The sequence below is a fragment of the Portunus trituberculatus genome, chromosome 9 (genome assembly GCF_017591435.1).
Source record: "Portunus trituberculatus isolate SZX2019 chromosome 9, ASM1759143v1, whole genome shotgun sequence".
Taxonomy (NCBI): Eukaryota; Metazoa; Arthropoda; class Malacostraca; order Decapoda; family Portunidae; genus Portunus; species Portunus trituberculatus.
In genome coordinates, this window is record NC_059263.1 from 4,632,501 (window position 1) to 4,656,570 (window position 24,070).

Sequence of the window (24,070 nt, forward strand, 5' to 3'; positions counted from 1 at the left end):
GAGAGAGAGAGAGAGAGAGGTGTATAACATCAAGGTGAAGGTTTGCGCGTGTCACCTGTATACTAACAAGAGAGAGAGAGAGAGAGAGAGAGAGAGAGCGGATGGGATAATAGATATATAGGATGAATAAAGGGATGCAGTAACTAAAGAGAGAGAGAGAGAGAGAGAGAGAGAGAGAGAGAGAGGAGGGGGAAGAAGCAGTAATATGTAACAATAAGGTAATGAATAGATTGGCATTATCTTAACAAGGGCCATCACCTGAGCTACCTATGACGTATGAGTTAATTAAAAGCCACCTGCAGGTAGTTACTAAACGGTGCTCACCTGCGCTAATCAAGCCATTTACTTGCTGATGGCGATAGGACGCGCGTTACTTTGCTGGAGTAGAGTGGACGGTGCTAATGAGGGAATATGAACCAGTGAACCAATGAACCTGTGAACCAACTCCTTTTTTTTATGCAAGAATGCAGATGTGAACCGGTGAACCAGCTCCTTTTTATTTTTTTGGGGGGAGATGTGAACCAGTATACGTGAACCAATGAACCAGTGAACCAACTCCTTTTTTTATGCAAGATCCCAGTGAACCGGCTCTTTTTTATATTTTTTGGGAAGATGTGAACCAGCATACCAATGAACCAGTAAACCAACTCCTTTTTTTTATGCAAGATCCCAGTGAACCGGCTCTTTTTTATATTTTTTTGGGAAGATGTGAACCAGTATACGTGAACCAATGAACCAGTGAACCAACTCCTTTTTTTATGCAAGATCCCAGTGAACCGGCTCTTTTTTATTTTTGGAAAGATGTGAACCAGAACACGTGAACCAATGAACCAGTGAACCAGCTCCTTTTTATTTTTGGGGGAATATGTGAACCAGTGAACTTTTTTTTATGCAAGAGGGGAAGCAGGCCAAGGGGAGCAAAAGATAAAAGAAGAAGAAGAAGAAGAAGAAGAAGAAGACGCCCACTTGAATGCCAGTTCCCTAAAAGATAAAAAAAAAAAGAATTAGCTCGTCCTGAAATGTTTGCGCTCAATATTCACTCTTGTCACTGGCGAAGCGTTGTTGCTGTTTCCTCGTTGACTCCCTTCGTCAGTACCTCAAAATACCTTTCAAAATTACAGCATATTTGTCCTGAAGCATTTTTGAAGTTGTACGGGTCTTTAAGAAAACTACAAGCATTCAGATTATCAGGTGATCTCATTCCTTCACCTCCTCCGTCAGTAGGGTGTATGAGAGTGCCGCCGTAAATTTCCCCCTTCAGCGTTACCATTCAATAAGGGTGAGTGATTGTGTTTGGCGGAGACCTGACCTGACCTAACTAACTTGGCGCGATTGAGTTATGCTGGTTAGGGCCGCGTCACGGTCATTACAAGTGAAATAGTGCCATTAGAGGCGAGGTGCGTCTCATTTAAACTCCTTCACTATCGATTCAGTGCCTCTTGCCTTTCTTCACTGCCACCACCACCACCACCACCAACGCCACCACTGCCACTACCGCTACTGCCACTACCACTGATGCCGCTTTACGAGTATAGCATGTTTTTTTTTCTCTTTTTTCCTTTTTTCCACCTTTTCTCTATTTCTAGATTTTTTTTTTTTCTTTTCTTATTCTTTTTCTCTCTTTTCCCTGTTTATTTTTCCTTTTCTTCCACTTTTTTACACTTTTCCTTTCTTTTTCCTGTTTTTTTTCTCTTCTTTTACACTTTTCCTCACTTTTTTCCTGTTTTTTTTTCTTTTTTCCTCTTTTTACACTTCCTGTTTTTCCTGTTTTTTCCTCTTTTTACACTTTTCCTCTTTTTCCATTTTTCTTGTTTTTTACTTTTCCTGGTTTTTTTTTCCTTTTTTTAACACTTTTCCTCTTTTTCCAGTTTCTTTTCCTCTTTTTTTTACACTTTTCCTCTTTTTTCTGCCTCATTTATGTTTCTTGAATTTATTGTATAGCACGTTCTTGTTTCCTTTCTTTTTCCCCTTTCTCTTACATTTTTCCTTTCTTTTTCTCTCTTATTTTGAATTTATTTCCTTTTTTCTCCTTTTTCAACACTTTTCCTCTCTTTTTCCCGTCTCATTTGTGTTTCTTAAATTTATCCCTTATTTTCCATCTATCAGGAGAGAGAGGGAAAAAAATGACATCCTTTTATCTATCCATCTATTTATTTCCTCATCTGTATATTTTATCTTTATTTTTTACTCGTTTTTTTTTTTTTGGTGGAGAGTGGGTTGTGGTATTTTTTTTCTTCCAATTTATTCATTTTCCCCTCTTTTTTTCACGAAGTTAAAATAATCACATCATTTAATTGCAAGGAAGGAAATGACTTGTGGAGGAGGAGGAGGAGGAGGAGGAGGTGGAGGAGGAGGAGGAGCAAAAGGAAAAGGAGGAGGAGGAGGAGGAGGAGGAATTTACTAGATTATGTAGGTAAAGTTAATCGCAGGTGCATGAGAGAGAGAGAGAGAGAGAGAGAGAGAGAGAGAGAGAGAGGAAACAGACTGCCACTAACACCTGTAAGGCACCAAGGTGAAGGTATGCTACATGACACACATGCACACGAGCCAACAGGTGGTGTAGTCCCTTCCCGGAATAGTGACAACAGGTGTGTGGCTTGTAAATGATGAGCAAATACTGCTAATCTGCGTCTTGTCAGGTGAAGGGGTGCATATGTAGAGTTAGGGGCGAAGCTGGTGTTAGGATCAGTACTCAGGTATGTAGGGAAGCGAGGTGTAGGATGGTGTGACTAGTATAAGGTGTGTAGAAAGGAAAGCAAGTGTGGAAGAGAAGGGTTTTGAGATTAGGATACAGGTAGGGAAGGCAATAAGCAGATTTGAGAGGCTGTACAATCTGCCATGTTTTGAGGGAATTTTTAAGAAAGATTAGCATGTTTTGAGGGCATCTTTAAGACAGATGATTATGTTGTGAGGGCATTTTAAGACAATTTGTCATGCTTTGAAGGCATTTAAAACAGTTTGGCATATTTTGAGGGCATTTTTAAGACAGATGATTATGTTGTGAGGGCATTTTAAGACAGTTTGTCATGCTTTGAGGGCATTTAAAGCAGTTTGGCATATTTTGAGGGCATTTTAAGACAGCTTGGCATAATAAGCTGGTGTAGAATGGTGGGAGTAGTAGAAACCAGGTGTGTAGAAAGGATAGCAGATGTAAAAGATGTGTAGAAAGTAAAGTAGAGAGAGGTGCTGACATTAATTAATATACAGATAGGGAAAAAAAATAAGCGGGTTAGGAATGGTGAGACTAGTAAAAAGGTGTATAAAAGGGCAAAGGTGTGTGAAAGACAAGGCTGTTGAAATTAGTACACACAAGTTTAGAATGGTGAGACTAATAAAAGCTGCGTAGAATGACAAAGGTGTGTGAAAGAGAAGCGTGTTGAAATGAATACACAGGTAGGTAAGGAAATACGCAAGTTTAGAATGGTGAGACTAATAAAAGGATGGTGAGATTAGTAAAACCGACAGAGAATGGCAGTGTGTGTGGAAGAGTATAGCTTGCAGAAACGGCTGTTATATGTGTAGACTAGAAGAAAGCCATCCTACCCAACAGTCCTCTTAAGAACCCATGTGACAAATCATTCAAGGTGAGGCATTACTTTATATTTAGCCATCAGCAGGTGTATGTAGGTTGTCCAGGTGTCAGGAAGAGTGGGGGGTAGTGGGGAGTTGGGGAGTGTTGCGAGGGAGCGGCAGGCAGGAATAACATGACGGGAGTGCTGGGGTGGAGTTCTGGGTGAAGGGGTGAGGGGGGAGAATGCAGGGGTGTGGAGCGGTGCCAGTGACGTTAAGACAGGTGTGTGGGGCTACCGGGCCAAGGGCGGGCAGGTGAGAGAGAGAGAGAGAGAGAGAGAGAGAGAGAGAGATGATTGGGAAGTCACAAAACTACACATAATACGTCTCTTTTCCTCTTCTTCATTCCTCCTCCTCCTCCTCCTCCTCCTCCTCCTCCTCCTCCTCTTCTACCTCCTCCTCCTCCTCCTCCTTCTATCCTCCTCCTCCACGTTTCCTCTACACATCACTTCGGAGCAGTCAGACCAGCTTATCTCAAACAGCCTCGCGGAGACCAAACATTCATCACCTCTATCATGTTCCTCCCTTCACACTCACCTCACCCCTCTCCTCCCGCAGCAGGGGAGCTCACGGGGCGCCCTGGGTCTGGCCTCGACATGCTGTACTCTGAGGAGCTGGAGGGCCTGCAGAAACTCCTCCATTTTCCCGAAGAAGTGGCGCTTAAACTGACGGAGGTGGAGTACGATTTGTATTACCGTGTCCCGCCCATTGCCTACATCAGACACGTGACCAGTGACCTCCGACCGCCCCGCCACGCCCAGCCCCCGAGCTACACCCAGACCGTCGCTCACCTGACCAAACGCTTCAAGGAGGTGAGGCTGTCTGTGTGTGTGTGTGTGTGTGTGTTGGGTTGAAATGAGACGGATGATTAAACTTGTATGAGAGAAGGGGAGGATTTTGTGAGGAATCGAGAGAGAGAGAGAGAGAGAGAGAGAGAGAGAGAGAGAGAGAGAAAGAGAGAGAGAAGGCTTGGAACAGTAAGCTTATTGGTAAGTGTGACAAGATAAACAGCTGATAAGCCTTAACAGTAATTACAGTGAGTTGATTAGATAAGCGTGGCGAGAGTGTTAGAAAAGAAATCAATGACAAAGAGAGAGAGAGAGAGAGAGAGAGAGATCTTTGTGTTTATTCATTTCTCCATTCCTGTGCTCATACAAAAGAAAACAACAACAACAGCAACTACAATAATAACAACAAGCAAACCTCATAGCATAACATTTGCAAGTTCATATTTAGTTTGTATGATATTCAGTATAGCTTGGTGTGTGTGTGTGTGTGTGTGTGTGTGTGTGTGTGTGTGTGTGTGTGTGTGTGTGTGTGTGTGTGTGTGTGTGTGTGCTTCCTCCTCCTCCTCCTCCTCCTCCTCCTCCTCCTCCTCCTCCTCCTCCTCCTCCTCCTCCTCCTCCTCCTCCTCCTCCTCCTCCTATTTATCTCTTTTTCTTCTTTCTTCCTCCTATTTCTTTTTCTCTTCCTTTTTCTTTTTCTATTTTTTTTCTTTTGTGTGTGTGTGTGTGTGTGTGTGTGTGTGTGTGTGTGTGTGTGTGTGTGTGTGTGTGTGCTAAGATTAGTCGGTGAGCAAATGTAAGCCGGAATCTCATGAGTCATTACGTAATTTGAGGTGGAGTGGCTAAGGAGATGCAGAATTAGGTGCGTCTTTCAAATGATAACACGGATCAGGAGACAGGCAAACTTTTACATCCCATAATTCACTAGTGAGTCATAGGGAGAGTCATGGTGACACACACACACACACACACACACACACACACACACACACACACACACACACACACACACACACACACAGGGAGGATGTAAGTGATGCAGAAAGGATGATAGGATGAACACGACACGAGAAGAGGATGAATAACTTAACCCCTTCAGTACTGGTACACTTTTTTACCATGCGTTTTGTGTACGATTAGACCATTTTAGTGACATTAGGAAGGGTTTATGGAGGGCAGAAGATCAATGGCCACGGTCTTCACTATCTTAATCCCCAACATGAGTTTCTGAAGTTGTAAAAAATCACTAAATAATGAGCAGAATGAATTTGGAAAAGCGTCATGGTACTCAAGGGTTTAAGAACACTGGGGAAATATGAGAGTTAGATATATAAGAATATGTGCCATATTTAGAAACGCTTCTCTCTCTCACCGCGACCATTACCAAAGACCACAGAGACGATTAGCTGTGTTCTAAAGAGTATTTGTCTTCTTGATTATGTAGAAAACTTGTGAACATGTCGCTAGAATTACAGAAACATCCTTAAAACCTGTGTCACTTCAAATAGAACCTTTAAGAAGAGTATTTGTCCTGTTGTAATGCAGAAAGCTTGTTAACACGACACTAGAATTACAGAAACACCCTTAAAAACCCGTGTCACTTCAACTAGAGCCTTTTGAAAATAGTGAAGGTGCTGTGAGGCGCGGAAGTGTTTCAGAATATGGGCCTATGTAAGACAATAGGGTACTGCTCTTCCATTAGATATCGTGAAGAGACTTGTACGTGGTGAAAGGCAAGGCAGGTGTACGGCAAACTCTCCCTTCTCAAAAAATAAAGGTAAATTAATGAATTAAATAGAAAACAAAAGAAAACAGAAGCGAAGTACCATGAGAAAAAAAACCACGATAAAATTTAGACAAACCACCTCAAAATTGATACTAAATAAGAGCACAGGTGTTGTGAGCATTCCTCAGGTGTTGCTACCCTCATAACTAACGCCACCCATTACCTCCTGCCCCCTCCCGGCCTCCTTCCACCCTCTCACGCCCCTTAACTAATCCCTCACCCATTACCTCCTGCCCACTCCCGGTCTCCTTCCGCCCCTCACGCCCCTCCTCCATTCCTCGCAGGTGTCGTCATGGATAACCCACGTGATAGTGTCTCAGCCTACCCACGAGGACAGGAAGGCCGTGCTGTCCTGCATCCTGCGTGTGGCCCTGTCCTGTTGGAATATGGCCAACTTCAACGGAGCCATGGAGATCATCACGGGACTCAAGTATGGGACTGAACACACACACACACACACACACACACACACACACACACACACACACACACGCGAGTTTAATCTTCTTTTTTGTGGAATTTTAATAAGAACGTCCTCAAATATTTCACTTCTTCTTTTTCTTCTTTTTGTCTTCTCTCTTACGTCTTCTGTTTCTCCTCCTGCTACTCCTCCTCCTCCTCCTCCTTTCTCCTCCTCCTCCTCCTCCTCCTCCTCCTCCTCCTCCTCCTCCTCCTCCTCCTCCTCCTCCTCCTCCTCCTCCTCCTCCTCCTCCTTTCAACACTCTTATGACTCACACACAAATTAATCTAATGAGAACACTCCCCCCAAATTATAACATCTACTTTTCACCTTCACCTCCTCCTTCAGGTCGGAGAAGCTGAAGCCCTTTTGGTTGAGTCTGGAGAACGAACAGCTGCCGGTGCTAGACTTCCTGACGGCGGCACTGCTGGGGGAGGGGCGGACTCACTACGAGGCCGCCCTGGACCGCGCCCTCATGATGCCCGAGACTAGAGTGGTGCCCTTCTTCGGTTCCTTCCTGCGTGACCTCACCAGGATTCTTCAGGGAACTCCTTCCCTCGTGGTGCTGGCTGAAGATGGGCAGGAGGTGGAGGTGTGTGTGTGTGTGTGTGTGTGTGTGTGTGTGTGTGTGTGTGTGTGTGTGTCTTCGTATCTCTATTTCTGTGTCCTTATCTAATATTTTCATTGGAACTAGTTATGCTTTTGATATTTTGTCCTTTGTGTGTGTGTAGACGTTAACACATCCTTCCCTTTGTTCATCTCGGTTCTCAAGGAAGGGAAGGAATGGAAAATGTGAAGACAGGAAGAGAGGAACAAGAAAGTCAATAGAAGGAATGGTTATAGAAACAGATGAAAGAAAGGAAGGAAGGAAAGGGAACAGAGGGAGTGTGTAAAATGTTCCTTTAACCTCTTCAGTACCGTGTAGCGTTTTCATATTCATTCTGGTTAATATTTGGTGATTTTACACTGCTTCAGAAACATATGTGGGGATTGAAATAGCAAAGACTCTGACCACTAATCTTTTGACCTCCATAATGCAAATAAAACCGTCTAATCACACCCAAAACTCATGGTAGGAATTCGTCTCAGCACAGAAGGCGTTAATGAATCAAAATCAGACAGCGAAAACGGGGAAACATTTAGAGCATTACTGTATATGAATCAAAACGTGACACTCAGCAGACCACAGCACCATCTAACACTCTTCTTCCACCGTCAGTTTATCTCCGACTACTGTGGCGAGGACGGCTTCTTCACGCGGATTGGCCCAGGTGGACTCATCAACATGGCCAAGATCTACGAGGCACAGCAGGTGGTGGAGCGACTGGCCACCTTCCACCAACACTACGTGGCGCGCTCCAACCACCTCGCCCACACCATGATCAAGGACTCCCTCAGGTACAGTGGAGGGCGGTGAAAAGTCCGTGTTAGGTGGAAGGGAGGGGTGGAGAGGCTGTGTTAGGTGGAAGGGGGTGTGGAGGGGCTGTGTTAGGTGGAAGGGAGGGATGGAGAGTCCGTGTTAGGTGGAGGGGCTGTGTTAGGTGGAATGGGGATGGAGGGGCTGTGTTAGGTGGAAGGGAAGGGTGGAGGGGCTGTGTTAGGTGGAAGGGAGGGGTGGAGGGGCTGTGTATTAGGTGGGAACATTTGACGTATTTTTATTATCCCTTAAGCAAATGTAAATAATTTCAGACCTATGGGAAGGGAAAGTGTTGGTGGAGTGAATGTATGACAGGTGGAAGGTGTACAAGTGGAATGAAGGATGGAGGTTCAATAGGTATGCGTGTGGAGTGGTAAATTCTCCTTCCAAAAATAATAACCACAATAACACCACCAACAGCGGCGGAGGGGACGTGGGCGGGTCTGGCGGCAGCGTAGTGAGCAGTGGCGGTGGTGCTGGTGGTGTAGGGGGCATGGACAGCGATGGTGATGGCGAGCTGGAGGACTACCACCCAGTACAGCCACTCACCCACGACCACGGTGTCACCCTCATCCCCTACACAGGTCCACCGTGGGGCTCGACCTTCACACTCTGCAGGTTAGTAGTGCTGGACGGGCTGGGGAGAGTCTGGAAGCGTGATATTTAATTGTGAAGGTCAGGTTCGTATTCTCAAACACTTCTATGCTTCACCTCCACTATTTGAAAGGCTTTATTTAAGTTTATACTAGTTTTTAAGGTGTTTTTTATGGTTCTAGAGGCAGAGTGACAAGATTTGTGCATTATTAACTAGAGAAATACTCTTGGAAACCCCGCTAATCATTTTTGTGACCTTGGAAAATTGTCGTGGTGAGAGAGAAGAACGTATTTTAAGGTGATTTTACGGTTCTAGAGACAGAGTGACAAGATTCCTACATTATTAACTGGAGAAACACTCTTGAAAACCCCGTCAGTCATCTCTGTGGCCTTGGAAGATAGTCGTTGTGAGAGAGCAAAGCGTTTCTGAATACGGACCTCAGATCTACTCTACCATGCCACCACTCACCATCCTACCCCGACAGATCCTGCACCACGGCACCACGGTGATTAACTGGGACCCAGAGAGTGGCCGAAGCTGTCTGGTGTACCTGCGCCTGGAGAGGAGCAACGGGACCCTCACCTGGTGTCGCCCGCCCTGGTCAGCACTGAAGGCAGGGCACTCTTCCTCCCAGCCTGACTACGTTCTCAGCACCAACCCTGAAGATGTGGTGTCCCCCGGCCTGCTGCATATGGTGTGTGTGTGTGTGTGTGTGTGTGTGTGTGTGTGTGTGTGTGTGTGTGTGTGGTTTGGGTTTAGCTATTACCCTTCGCTGAGATGTTTGCCTTTTTTTCATTTAAGTTAAATAAAAGAGACAGTTTTCCCTTACCCAGACGAACAGAAAGACAAGCTTTCCCTTACCCAGACAGACAGATAGACAGACAGACAAATATTCTCTTACCCAGACTGATAGACAGACAGACAGATTGAAAGATAAATATTCCCCCTTACTAGACAAATAAAACGGACAGACTGTTTTCTAAGACAGACAGATGCGCTTCCCTAGTTTCCCTCCAAAGACAAACAAACCACTCATCATTAGCCAGAGACAGACAGTTCTTCGGAGCCTCCCACTGATCATTTCTCCCCCTGCAGTACTCCGAGGCACCTGACGTCAGTGGCGGCGTCCCTGAGGAGGGCTTCATCCAGGTGTCCTGCCTGAAGGAGGTGGAGCCGGGAGTGCGAGATGCTAATTTTGGCGCCGTCGCTCGCAGGTAACAAATTCCTCTCACCTTTCACAGTCTTTTGGAAGTGTAGATGTTGGATAGGATATACACTGCCTGTTCTGTTCTTTTTAATCCTATTGTTTCTTGTAGATGCTTGTAAAGATTCCATACATTGCCCGTAGTGTTAATTGTTTCATATTATAGTGAAGGAATTAAACATTCATACGCTAGCAAACCTTCGCAGCTGATCCACCTCAAGCACCACCACTCCTGACCAGCGCCTTCCTTGCTTCTCAGGTACCTTATGGAGGCGTCTCAGCCCCAGGAGCACTGCGTCACCCTCATCTACGGCCCCAACCTTGCTGACAACAGGATCATGGTGCTGGTGGCGCCGCCCTCTGTGGCCAGGCTGTGGTGTCAGGGACTACAGGTGTGTGTCCTTACCTCACTTATCAATGTATCCTTATTTTCATATCATGACACTCATTCGCCTCTCTTATTTCTTCTTGACTTTTCCGTCCTGCAGGTGTTGGTTCGGGCACAGCGTCGCCTGGCCAGTGTGTGTGACAAGCGACTCACATGGCTCAAGGAACAGTACCTCAAGCTGTACTTCGAGTATGAGACGTGCAGCGGCCCCAAACCAGCCGAGGCCATCAAGGTAAGGGACCGCTGGGGAAGAGAGAACACTAGCAGGACTCAACCAGTGTTTTAAAGTGTTTGATTCACTTTTTTTTTTTATCCACTACGCCGTGTCGTGTTTCTCGTTTTTTCCATACTCACGTTGTTGGGTTCCCCTTGTTTCCACAGTGAAAGTGTTGGATAGCATTCATTTTCAAATCTAAGGTATCTGATCCTCTCGTTATTCTCTTCATCCCCTTCTGCAGATCTTTGGCGGCAGGAACTGGGGAACCTCCACGGCAGGAAGCATGTCCCCGCAGGATCCCATCACCAAACGAGGGTCGGGGAGCACCAAGCTAAGGAAACTAAAGTCACAAGCCACCATCCCTGTTTCCAAGGTAAGAGAAGATCAGGGGTATGAAGGAACATGTAGTATGAAGGAAGAAAGAAAAAGAGGGAAGAAAGAAGAAAACATACACTCACATACTCATACATACTCATCCCACTCTCTTTCTTCAGGATGGAACTAAATGTATGGAGGAGATGCGAGTGGTGCCTTCCCCAGCCCTCTCCAACACTAGTCGTCGCACGGTCCTCCCCACGCCCGCCCACTCCACCCACCCCTCCCCGCCGCGCTCCCGTTCCTGTGATGCTGCCTCCGAGCATCTCATCGCCTCCCACACCACGCCACACCTCCCCTCGCCCGCCGTGCCCAGACCCTCCTATGATCCTGCCACGGGTCTTCCCTCTCCCCTGCAGCAGGCTATTGGGTACAGGTTGGTAGGAGGAAGAGTGAGAGGGAGAGAAAGAGTGTGTGTGTGTGTGTGTGTGTGTGTGTGTGTATTGGCGTCTCATCTCGGCTGTCTCACTTCATGGGTACGTCAGCTCACTGTATAGATTGTAGACAAATTCTTACTACTGTTATGGTTGTTGATTTCATTTGATTGTGTTGTGCATTGTGTTTGTGTTGAGATGGAGTCATATTTTGAAATTCATGTACTTTTCTCCTTTCCTTTTCGTCACTTCTATTTTTTTTTTTTTTTTTTTTTTTTTGTATACTGCTTTCTATCATTTACTTGCAGTATTTGAAAGGTATTTTACTGAAGTAGTATTCCCCTCATTTGTTCCTTATGTTTGTGTTTGTTGTAATACATAGATGTCATAAAGGCAGCGTTTTGCGCCACGGCCGCCTGCTCACGGTCACCTCCCCGCAGGGAGCGCAGCAGGTCTAGCGGGACGGGCAACGGTGGGGAGTTCATGCCAGTGGCACCTCGTGGCTTCCGGGGTGAGAGCATCACACAGGCGGCGGAGCTGGACTTCACGGACTTTGTGGTGCTGTACAAGTCATTTAGTCTGCGTGCGAGGAACGACCTTCGAGAACTTTTCAAGACTCTTGCTGTGACACGTAAGAGCTTGTCCGACAGTTCCCTGGATGACCCCGGCCTCAGCCCCTCCTCGCCCCCAACCAGCCCTGCCCAGAGGCATCCGCCCTTAGCTAAGCCTTCGCTGGGCCTGTTGACACGGAACACTTCCCTTGACCTCCTCGTCTTCAGAAACAATTGCCACAAGAAGAAGATTTTTGATGCCGTTGCTGCTGCCAGCATCGTCACCAACTGTGCTGGCCTGGACAGCTCTAAGAGTCAGGTGAGCACTCGCTTTTACTTAGTAGGACACTCTTCATGACCTGTCACCCATGTCTGTCTCCTCCCTAACCTTTAAATTCGTCCTCTTCCTTCCTTTGCCTTTATCTTACCAATATTGTTGCCTTCCTTCCGTTCTGCCTCTGCCTCACGCATCTGTCCCATGCAGGTGGTGACGCTGGCAGAGCTGAGGCGGTTCCTGGAGGAGCAACAGGGGAACCTCGCAACCTGGAGGAGGTGCGCAGCCTTCTCTACAGACACGAACCTGATCCAGCGCTTAGGTGAGACTGATTAATTGATTGCTTTGGCCATGTAACTTAATGCAACTTCTGATTTTACTATTACTGTTACTACTACTACAACCTTTACTTCTGTTACTGCCCCACAGGACGCAGGATCTCATGTCATTCGAGGGCTTTGCAAGATTCATGATGGACGAGGACAACTATGCCTTCCCGAATGAGAAAATGATACCCGATGAGGATGAGATGAACATGCCCCTCTCCAACTACTACATCGCCTCCTCCCACAACACCTACCTGACGGGACACCAGCTGAAGGGCGAGTCCTCGGTGGAGCTGTACAGCCAGGTGAGGGGTGAATGCTGCTGGTAGGACAGTGGCGTGAGGAAGGGAAGAGGGTGAGAGGAAGTTTTAAGGAGTGGTGGTTGGAGAGTAGAAATAGTGAGATAGGAAGGAAATGTTTGAAGGAATGAATGTGATGATCGAAGAGCGAGGAAAATAGGGAGATTAGAAGGATGAAGTGAAGTTACTGTAGCTTTCTCTTTTCCTTCTCGTAGGTGTTACTGACAGGGTGCCGCTGCGTCGAGCTGGACTGCTGGGATGGCGATGATGGCTCCCCGATGATCTACCACGGCCACACCTTCACCACTAAGATTCCCTTCAGGTGAGCGCCTTCACTGCTTGCCTTGCCTACCTTTGCTCACAAATAAATGCACAACAATACTGTCAGTCTAGAAAAATCACACAACAAGAAAAGTAAAAGAGATATAATTTTAATTTAGTATTTTATGACTTCAACCTTTTCCTTAATTACCGTTTGTAGATGTACAGATCTTCATTTTGCCACAGCGTCTCTCTGAAGCAAACACCATTCCTTTCCTACCACTGCCTTCACTTACCATTCCCTCCATCAACCACACCCATTGAACTAAAACAGTGCCTTGTACTACCATTCACCATCACTACCTCTGTACCTTCTTCAGGAGTGTAGTGGAGACCATCAATCGCAGTGCCTTCGTCACCTCGCCCTACCCCATCATCCTGTCCATCGAGAACCACTGCTCCCTCCCGCAGCAGTCAAGGATGGCCAACATATTCATGCAGGTGTTTGGCGAGAAGCTGGTCACCAAGTTTCTCTTTGAGGCGGACTTCTCTGAGGACGTGCATTTGCCCAGCCCCTCACAACTCAAGTATCGCATCTTGATCAAGGTGAAGAGGCAGTGGAAGGCTGGTGTGGAGAGATGAGGCGTGAAGAAATGCAAGGATGTGATGTGAAGAAATTATGTATGGAGGCTAGAAGAGGTAGAATGCTGTTGCAGGACTGTTGAGAAAGGAAGGATGAAGGAATGATGAAGAGAGAGAGAGAGAGAGAGAGAGAGAGAGAGAGAGAGAGAGAGAGAGAGATGAAGGTGCACGTAATGATGGAAAGACGATTAAAGAGCATGACTAAACGCAACGTACCCAGACAATTCCAGTATAAAGAAGGGTGTGGAAGAAAACATTGCCTTTAAAAGATCCTGGAAGTGACTTATGTACGTGTCCCCTGCAGAACAAGAAGTTGGTGGCGGACGTGGGGCGTGACGGTCTCTCCTCCAAGGGCACCTCCAACCGATCTCCAGGCCGAACCAACTCTCTAGTCAGCAACACATCCACCGGCTCCTTAAACGACCCAGAGTCTGATGATGAGGACGAGGATGATGACTATGATGATGAGGGTGAGTTTGTTGTTTATGTGAAGATATATGAGTGAAGGATGGTGTTATGGTTAATGTAAAGTATTGGGTATGGAATGCAAGATCTAAGTAAGGAATTGTGTAGGGTTGTAACAGTATTAATGAAAAGTGAAGGGCAGAGAGAGGCTGGAAGGAAAGCAATAGTTGATGTAGGGTGTATATATATGCATGGGTGTGCAGTAACATTATTTTCCCTCAGAACACAACCCCTTTGAGCTGGCCCACGACACCCTGTTTGAGGACGACAAGCACTGCTCCTCGCTCATCAAGAGTGTGTCCATGGGCACGAGGACCGAGTCACTGTCCAGTGCTGAGGGCAGCCGCTTTCGTCCAAAATCCCAGAGTGATGACCATCTGGAAGGGGAAGAGTTGCCACCTCCGAAGTATAAGAAGCAAAGCAGCCAGATTGCCAAGGAACTCTCGGACCTCGTCAACTACTGTCAGGCTGTCAAGTTTCACGGCTTCAACCTCTCCAGTCCCAGAGAGTCAGTCAAGGGGAAAAAGATGGGTGGCCGGAAGAGCACCGTGCAGCCCCCAATCATCACCAACACCCCCATACTGGTACATTCCCAGGTGGCCTCAGACCCCAGCCGTCTGGAGCCTATCCTGCAGCCGCCCATCCTGAAACGTGCCATGGGCGTGCATCCGTGCTACCAGTGCTCTTCACTCAATGAAAATTCAGCTAAGAGGTTGTGTCGCCGGCAGCCGCTGGACGCCCTGCAACACACCGAGACACAGCTGATGCGCACCTACCCTGCTGCCATGCGCATCGACTCCTCCAATTTCAACCCACTGTACTTCTGGGCTTTTGGTATACAGATGGCAGCACTCAACTACCAGACAGACGACACCTACCTCCACCTCAACTCGGCCATGTTTGAGCAGAACGGCCGCTGTGGGTATGTGCTCAAGCCCAGGGTGATGTGGGACTACAACCACATGATGTACCGACGCTTCAATCCGTTTGACAAGGAGTTTGACGGCCTGCACGTCCTGAACCTGAGGGTTTCCATCATCTCGGGCCAGTACGTGTGTCAAGACAACTTCCAGGGCAGTCCTCAGGTGGAGGTGGAGATCCTGGGCATCCCAGTAGACTGTCTCAAGTTCAAGACAAAGGTGGTGCAGCGCAACTCCTTCAATCCCATCTGGAATGACACTTTCAACATCCACGTCATGTTCAAGGATCTCGCCTTCCTGCGACTCACAGTCACAGACACCAGCACGGGGCACACCACGGCGCTCCGCATTCTGCCGCTGCGGTGCCTCCGCCGCGGTTACAGACACGTACGTTTGCGTAACTTACAAAACCAGCCACTTCCGGTGTCCACTTTGTTCATTTACACACTAATGGAAGAGGAGGAATACGAGATACAGCAACTGTCACCTGGCCATGATCCCACTACACAGGACTCCACGCTAAAGGAGGCCCACGTGGAGCACCAGGATGTGACACCAACTGTGGCACTGAAGCGCCGGAAATTTTTCGTAAAGATTCACGGAGTGGTGCCTGACGAGCCATACACAGTGATCAGCGCCACGCAGGAATGCACAGCAAGGGACGTCATCAACAAAGCTATGGTCAAGATAGGCAAGGGTGCACGCATCGAGGACTACATCCTTATTGAAGAGGTGGCCAAAGGATGGCAGCGCAAAGGGGACAATCCAACAACACAGCGCATTCTTGACATGAATGAGCGGCCGCTGGAGGCGCAGGCGCACTGGCAGGGCGACGGCAAGTTTGTGCTAAAGAAGACCTCAGATGACCCGAGCACCCGTGCATGGCTCACCACCATCATGAAGAAAAAGCGTGGCGCAACAGAGGGCGAGGTGACAGAGGAAGCAAAAGGTTGGGAGGAGGAGGACACCTTCCTAGTGTGTGTGTACAATGTAGCCTCACAGATTCCTTATACAATCTTAAAGGCACCGACTTCCAGCACGGCACAGGACATCCTAGCACAGGCGCTGGTCAAGGCACGCCGCATGGAAGACCCTACCCGCTTTGTGCTGGTGGAGGAGCTGGAATACGGCCAGCTGACAGAGATGGCGGGCAGCTCAGCCAAGAAACGTTGTCCACGTGTGGAGCGGCGCGTCCTTCCTGACAACCAAAACATCTACAAGGTGCAAGCAGGATGGCAGACATTAGGTAAGCTGGTGCTGCGGGAGCGAGGCACCCCGCTGGACGGTACTCTCAGCCGCGCATCAGCCGCTGCATCGGCCCTCTCCTCCACTCTCTCCACCGCCTTCAGCCGCGTCAGTCGCTCGCGGCATCACGAGCGGCGGCCAGTCAAAGAGACTTACAGTGACCCAAGCGCCTTGGCAGCAGGTCACGACGCTTACCAGGACCATCGCCGCTTCAAGAGTATGCACGAAACGTGGCGTGGTACAGGAGGCACCAGTGGAGCACACTCGGAAGGAGAAATCCTCTCAGATGACGACCATCCAGCTGCTGACATTCGCGCCGCTGTCCACAAGCTGAAGAAAGTCTCGCTCAAAAAGTTTCAGCGAGTATGGAGATAATGGGTACCCGGGGGGGCGGGGACCGGGGGACACTCCACGGAGGCCCCTTCGCAGACTCTGCCCCGGACTCTGTCTGGTGAAAAACTATTTTGCCGATGAGATTTGAGTCCTACAGAAGGAACTTGAGAATGGTGACGCCAGTACTGGTACTTGGCGTGCTCCGAAAAAGCATGCCCCACCCCGTCCCGCTCCACCCGGGCCCGGAGCCGGCAGCGTGGCGGCTGGGACAATCGCTAAACCAAAGACCCACACATAGACCATCTCCTCCTCAGGCTTCCCTGCCACGTCAGGCAGTGGCCGTGTTTGGAAGAGACAATACAATAAGTTTTCTTGGACACCCATGTGATGCAGACTCTTTCATTAGAGGCTCTAGGACCAAGGGTTTTTTTAGCTGTTTGTGCGGCAAGTGAGTGGGAGAATAGCAGGCGCGTGGCGGCAGGAACAGGCGTGTCCTGCCCGTGAGCACTTGTGATCGTAACTGTAGATAGTCCTGACAGTGAGAATAAGCCATCCAAGTGTTTTGTAGTGTGCAGCAGCAGCAGCAGTGCATGGGAGCAGTGACGCCGGCAGGATGAGAAGGGCGGCGCTGCGGGTCCAGGGTGTGCATTGTGCAAGAGCTGTGAGTGAGTGGGCAATTGACGGGCGGCGGGCAGACGTCACGTGCTGCCCGGAGGCTTGCTGGGGATGGATTCAAACTTCAAAGATTCTCGTGTAAATACTGTGTACAAATATGGTCTGGTCCTGTACATTACCCCGCTCCCCCTTAAAGGAAATATTTTGCATAAATACCTCCTCCTCCTGGTGTTGTATCGACCGTTCAGTGTTTTTGTCGTCTTGGTGTTGGCTGAGTTGTTTTGTAGGCGAGCGTGAGCATATCTCCTTTATTATTATTATTATTATTATTATTATTATTATTATTATTATTATTATTATTATTATTATTATTATTATTATTATTATTATTATTATTATTATTATTATTATCATTCGCGTCGTTCTTGATAATATATGCATATCAAGTTAACGGTAAGGAGAGAAGAGGACGTTAAGACAACCTTTGTAACAGCCTCCTGAGTGAGTGTTGTGTTCTCGTCTATTTATTTATTTATTTATTGGTGTGTTTCATTGATGAACCAACTTATTGAGATTCCAAAGAGCTCGATCAAGACTCCGACACGTGGTCAGTGATGCATTTATCCGTGGCATTCACCAAGGCATTAAGGGGCCGCCCCGGCGGGCCCCAAACCATGCATGCTTTCCTCCCGAGAGAGATTTCTATATAAATATATAAATATATATATTTACATGTCTAGAGGTTTTAAAAAATAAGAAGCAAAACAAAGAGAGAGAGAATGCATTATTGCCATACTTAAAACGGGTTCCATAATATATTTTTTAGTCATTTACAAAGGGTGACAGGGTGAAGATTTGCCGCTGATCAAAATCTTTTTAATGTATTTGTGACTTCCAGATTGTTATAAGCATATTTTTTATTTTTGTTAAGACACTTAGGATACGCATGTCTTGATGCTTTATAAAAGAGAAGTTATATTCGTCATTACTAATATATATATATATATATATATATATATATATATATATATATATATATATATATATATATATATATATATATAAATAAATAAATAAATAAATAACTGAAAGTGAGTCAAAGCTCAAAGTAGACTAGAGATCCAGTTTTTATGGCGGGGAAAGAAGCAAAAAATACAAAATGGAGATAATTTATTAATCTACTTACGTCGTCTTCAAATGAGTACTTTTCCCCAATACTTTGCACAAATCTTTTTAGAGTTACGTAAACCTCTTCCATAATGATATTTTTCTAAATTTCATAATATATATATACGTATCTATAAACGTAGACGTCTAGCGAGTAGTGAGAGGCGTTTCGGAAGGATAAGAATGTTACCACTTATCTAGTGTCAAAACAAATAATTTACTTCTGTATTTTCTTCTCATTTGTGTACTCGTTAGGTCTCAAGAGAGGTCATTTATATATTTTTATTTTCCCTATTTTTCTTTCTTTCCTTGCATGTTCATCCTTTTATCTTTTCCTTACCTCTCTCGTATAATATGTAGGGATATATATACATTTTTTTTTTTTTTCTGGGTGAGGCTTTTCTTTCTTATAATCCATCACCATCTGTTCTCTAATCCGACTCGCCCCGAACGCTATAAGATAATAATGACAAACTGAAGTCCACTCATGATAACTTCGTCCATTCTCTCATAGCTGTTCCTTCGTCTATGGTTATTTTTCACTTAATGATGCTGTTACTATTACTACGTGTTTCCTCGCATTACTTCCCTTATTCTCGTCATTCTTTGCGTGTCGTCTTGTTGATCATTAATTCATCCTGTTTCGATGTGCGTTGCGACAAAAAAAAATTCTGTGTACGTTCTTTTTTTTTATGTGAAGGGGAATAAGTGATGTTTCTTTGTTTCTCTCTTCCGAGTCACTCACCTCAGTAAGTAACAATAATGACGATAATAATGTTAACTAATAAAGAAATGGAGATGTATAAACAAGAGTGGAGTGGAAAGAAATAATAATGATACACTATAATGACGCTATGCTATAAGAAAAGATAATAATTTCTTCTGTGTCTTAATCAAGCGGGAGTCATGTTCAGCTTTTTCCTTGTCTTTGTGGAAAATAATCTCTTCAAACTAAGAATCACAATTTCGCGGGGAATAACAAAAAAGGATCAAATGAATACCTATACTACAGACCAAACGACACAGCGCTCGGCCTCCTCCCACGGCAGCCACCTCGCCCTCCAGCCTTCCAACCCTCCACCCCTACATCCCTTCACGCAAACCCAAGCAGTGTATGTTTGTTAAAGAATAAAGACATCCTAGGCCTATTCCGCAAGTGTAATAATTTTCAGTATTGTAATTATGAGGATTTTTTTCAAGATTATTCAGTGGTTTCATTATGTAATTCGTGTATTACTAATATTTTCTATAACATATTTGAGTGGGCGGTCTTTATTACAGTTTTCCTTGCTTTTGAAATAAGCCATGTCGAATCAGATTTATTGACTAATTGCCTCATGAATTCCTGAGTTTGTTCAAGTGGGACATTCTTAATAACATACTTTTATTGGCTTCAAGACTGCAGCAATGTCTCATAATCCAAATCATAGGTTATTTCTGGTTCTATCCATGGTGTGCTCTTTGCGAGGGCGGCGTGGTGCCTGGCGTGGGGCGCTCTGGCTGATCTTGCTCAACGCACCGCTTTTTGTAGCTTGATCCCCTCACCTCACATTCTCCTTTCCTACCACCTCATCCTTTTGCTTTTTTAACCTGTGGACATTTTTTCGCTGATAAAAGAGTGAGTTTCAGAGCTACATGGAAAGGCAAATAATGGTTTTTCATATCAAGATTGGACTGGAGGAATGCGTGGCGTTGTTTATGTCTAACGCGAGCACGTGGCTCCTTGCACCGTGTTTTGTAGTCACATCACTGCGATTTACTCTGGCACTAGTGTGTGTGTGTGTGTTCAAGTGTGGATTGTGGGTCTGCTATAAACTCCTGACCGGCAGAAGTTTGATGTAAAGCGCTGGAGCAAGTGCAAGGTGAGAAATGAGATGTTGAACTTGTTAATCTACTTCCCCGCAGTGACGAGTGCGCGGTAATACTGTTGACTTTCACGTCTTGTTCTCCCATTTTCTCTCTCCATTGCCTTCCAACGCTCGGAAACAAGCAGGAATTCTTAAGATAGGATGGGTTGCTGTATGTATTCTTGAGCATGTGGGCGTCTCAATTTTAATAGGATGTATTGGAAATTAACGTAGTTTTCAGTGTTATTCTAGTGATAGTTTTACTGTGAACTCTGATGACTAAGAAGATGGAATTAAAATCAGACTCTTCATCGCTCTTTTTCCTTTGAAATAATTGTAATGAGACGCCCAGAGTGTTTCAAGTATACGAGGCTACACCCTTATGTTTTCAGATTGAGCAAGAAAGAGTTGTGGCGAAAGATACTGATGTGATCGTTTTGTTCATATGCAAAGGGCTGGCGAAGAAATCATGTCTGGTTATATTAAGATTAGCATTTGTTTGTTAATGCATTGTCAAGGTGGGTGAATTGAGTTGGTCGTGTAGTGAGTAAAGACGGTTTACAGTGAGCTTTGGTATTTTGTGTGTGTTTGTATTGTTGGTGTGTCCTTGCTGAGAACTGATTGGTGATTGTAGCTTGTAAGATATGAAAATTCTCTCTCTCTCTCTCTCTCTCTCTCTCTCTCTCTCTCTCTCTCTCTCTCTCTCTCTTGTCCAGTGCCTGCAGGGCCAGTGTCATTTTGGAGAAGTGGATTGTGTTATTTTCATCGTGTTCTGTCCTTTCCTGTGTCATCACCATCATCATCCCATGTTATTATTATTATTATTATTATTATTATTATTATTATTATTATTCTCAACGTAATCATCAATCCATTTCTGTATTTTGTCGAATTAAAAGCGTCCGTCGTGTTGTCCCTTTAAGAATATAATAAAAAAAGATCAATTATTTGTCGTAGGTAATAATAGGAATAAGTCGCCTTGTCTTTCCATAACTTAATACATAATTTCCACTGTAACGATTTTTCCTCCACTCTTGTTTATTTTTTTTATACCCTTTACCAAGACAGCAAAAAAGACGTACACAATAATACTAATTGACAGCCGTACGTGTGAGACTGTTGTTAGCATGTTCCCAGCATTCACACACACACACACACACACACACACACACACACACACACCTACCTATATACTGGGTCACACTCCAAGTTGTAAATTTTGTACGTATTTGTAAATAGACTTCTGAAACATCCCAGTGAGAGTATGATAAACAAAAGTACGATAATAGCCATGTGTAAACAAACTCCCCATCCCCAACTACCACCACCAGTACCACCACCACCACCACCACCCTCCCTTTAGGAACCGAACGTTTCTTGGTCGTAGTCGTCGCGTGTGTAAAGTTTTCGTCCTTACGTTTTGCTACTCCTTTCGTTCTCCCCTTTTGGTGCATTCGTTATTCGTGTGGAACATTAGTAATAACGATTAATGAACAAAGACTTTTAAATAGTTGCAGTTTCTATTTCAAGATATTTATATGGATGTGACTTCTTTCATCCCTCCCCCTTTCCTTCTCCATTTTTTTTTTTCTTTTATCGACCCTCCCCCTCTTCCCCCCTCCCCTTCCCAAAGAATATATAGACTATACAAGCGACTGATGTCAGTTGCTTATAATGTTTTCTTTTGAAAAATTATATTCAGTCCTCTAAAAAAGATGATCTAATATCCAAATACTACTTTGTTGTTGTTATCTGTTGTGCCACATCACTAAAAAGTTTATAATAAATATACATATAACTAATAATGAAATAATATATTACCCGAGTAAATGTTTTCTACTTTTGATATCAAAGTTGGGTTTACATAATGCTGGTCAACATTTCATTATAATTTATTATTATTATTATTATTATTATTATTATTATTATTATTATTATTATTATAGTAAAATTATAATCAGTCTGTTGGTTGTATGTTGTAGATCACTTTACATAGAAATAAAAACTATTATCTTGAGGTACCCAGCCTGTTCTTCCCTCCAAACCAGCGCGTGGGTGGATCTTATTGAACATCTCCATTAATAAAATGGGTGGAAGGAAAGGGAAAGTGAAGGAGAGTTTGCTGTTCTGTACAGATTATCTGATGATGAAATTAGAGATGTACCGATGCATCGGTATCGGTATCGGAATCGGCGGTATCGGCCCATTTTTTGAGTATCGGTATCGGTATCAGTATCGGCTTGTTTTATGCCGATACTTCCGATACCTAAAAGGAATTTACTACATAGTGATATATTCCATATAACATGTGGATGATACTAAATTAATATAATACGGCATATTAAGTTTCCGTGGTGATTACCGTATGTCATAGAATACTGCTTTCTGTGGTAATAAGCCACAACTTCTAAATTGGACGTGTATGAAACGCGTATAGGCTGAACTCCGGCATCCTGTCACACGGTCGGTCATGAGTCACCATGCATTCTCACTGTCTCTCAGTCAGACGCTGCTCCTCCACCCACACAAAGTTCACACAGGTGAAAAACTTATGTTTTTGAACTATAATCTAAGAATGTCAAACTTCAGATATTGAGAATCCAACAAAATGATTTGATATATATATATATATATATATATATATATATATATATATATATATATATATATATATATATATATATATATATATATATATATATATATATATATATATATATATATATATATATATATATATATATATATATATATATATATATATATATATATATATATATATAGTTAGGCATTTTGCATTATTGTAAATAACAGCATATTCTTATTTGATTTATAATTAACAGTGGTAGTGGTAGCCTTTTCCAAGATATCATACTGGAATAGGTGGAAGCTCGAATTATATATGTATATTAATTTTAATGCAAGTTTAATTTTTGAGTTACTTGTGTTAACCTAAGGATGTAAAAATTCCATAACTAAGAAAGTAACGATTCTGTTTTGTAATCATGTGCATTGTGTATAATTTGTTGCATATTAATTATTTAAGATCATAGCAATACACTAGAAATTTAGAATAAACTAAACTTTTTCTATTTAATTGAAAAGATTAGGTGAAAGCTCATTTTTCTGAATTGGTCTACTAATGTCTAATGAATTAATATCAAAGGATGTCAGATTTAATTAAAGAGAAACATACACAACAAAATGAGTTTCTTTTGCTAATATTTTGTGTCTGTTTTACAATTTTAATAATTTTAAAAATATTTTTGATCGCCAAAATATCGTCAATAAAATTGATAATGAAAATGCACAAGACCAAATGGTCGCTAAAGGAGTAAGAAGTAAGAATTTAAAATAACTGACAAGAATCAGAAGACTGAGAAGATATTCATTCCAATTACTGAGTAATTTACCTTTGCAAATGGCTTCAAAAAGCTTCTAGAATTGGTCCTATTTCACAAACGTTCTCAGAAGGACTTACAGCATCCCCCAAAACAAAGCCTCCCATCTGATAACGCTCGCCGTCCACCAACTCATCCTGGTGTCCAGTGCAGTATGATATCACTATAAGTAGTACCGGTATCGGTAGTAGTATCGGTATCGGCCCAATTAGGTGGTATCGGAATCGGCCAAAATTTTGGTATCGGTACATCTCTAGATGAAATATAATGTTTCCAAATACATTTATTTGAGACTGCCGTGTACATACTGATGGAAGGCAGTCTTTTTCAGGAGGGGGGGGAAGGGAGTAGCGAAGCAAAATTATAAACAAAACCATTAGAATGCAGCATAAACAACATGCAAGATAGCCCAAAGCCTTAAAAGACCCACCATATACCATTCTTTTAAGAGGGAGGTGTCAAGACATTTGCGATGATTTGCCCCTTTCTTTCATCTGACTCTTTGACCTGTAAGGGGACTGGCAATTTAGGTGGATCGTTTTTTATATATATT

General features: G+C 44.3%; 1 protein-coding gene across 1 annotated transcript in view; it reads left to right on the forward strand.

Annotated features, from left to right (window-relative positions):
* LOC123501759 (1-phosphatidylinositol 4,5-bisphosphate phosphodiesterase epsilon-1-like) overlaps positions 1-22,135 on the forward strand; it is an 83,777-nt gene extending 61,642 nt beyond the window's left edge. The window contains 20 exon segments of the mRNA XM_045250792.1: positions 4,129-4,382; positions 6,426-6,571; positions 6,950-7,193; positions 7,821-7,999; positions 8,439-8,596; positions 8,599-8,636; positions 9,098-9,307; positions 9,709-9,827; positions 10,077-10,209; positions 10,306-10,437; positions 10,664-10,795; positions 10,917-11,167; positions 11,612-12,041; positions 12,207-12,255; positions 12,258-12,318; positions 12,426-12,627; positions 12,837-12,943; positions 13,263-13,488; positions 13,829-13,994; positions 14,212-22,135. Coding sequence (XP_045106727.1) covers positions 4,129-4,382; positions 6,426-6,571; positions 6,950-7,193; positions 7,821-7,999; positions 8,439-8,596; positions 8,599-8,636; positions 9,098-9,307; positions 9,709-9,827; positions 10,077-10,209; positions 10,306-10,437; positions 10,664-10,795; positions 10,917-11,167; positions 11,612-12,041; positions 12,207-12,255; positions 12,258-12,318; positions 12,426-12,627; positions 12,837-12,943; positions 13,263-13,488; positions 13,829-13,994; positions 14,212-16,529 — 5,555 coding nt within the window. The 3' untranslated portion in view covers positions 16,530-22,135.
* The last annotated feature ends 1,935 nt before the right edge of the window (positions 22,136-24,070 follow it).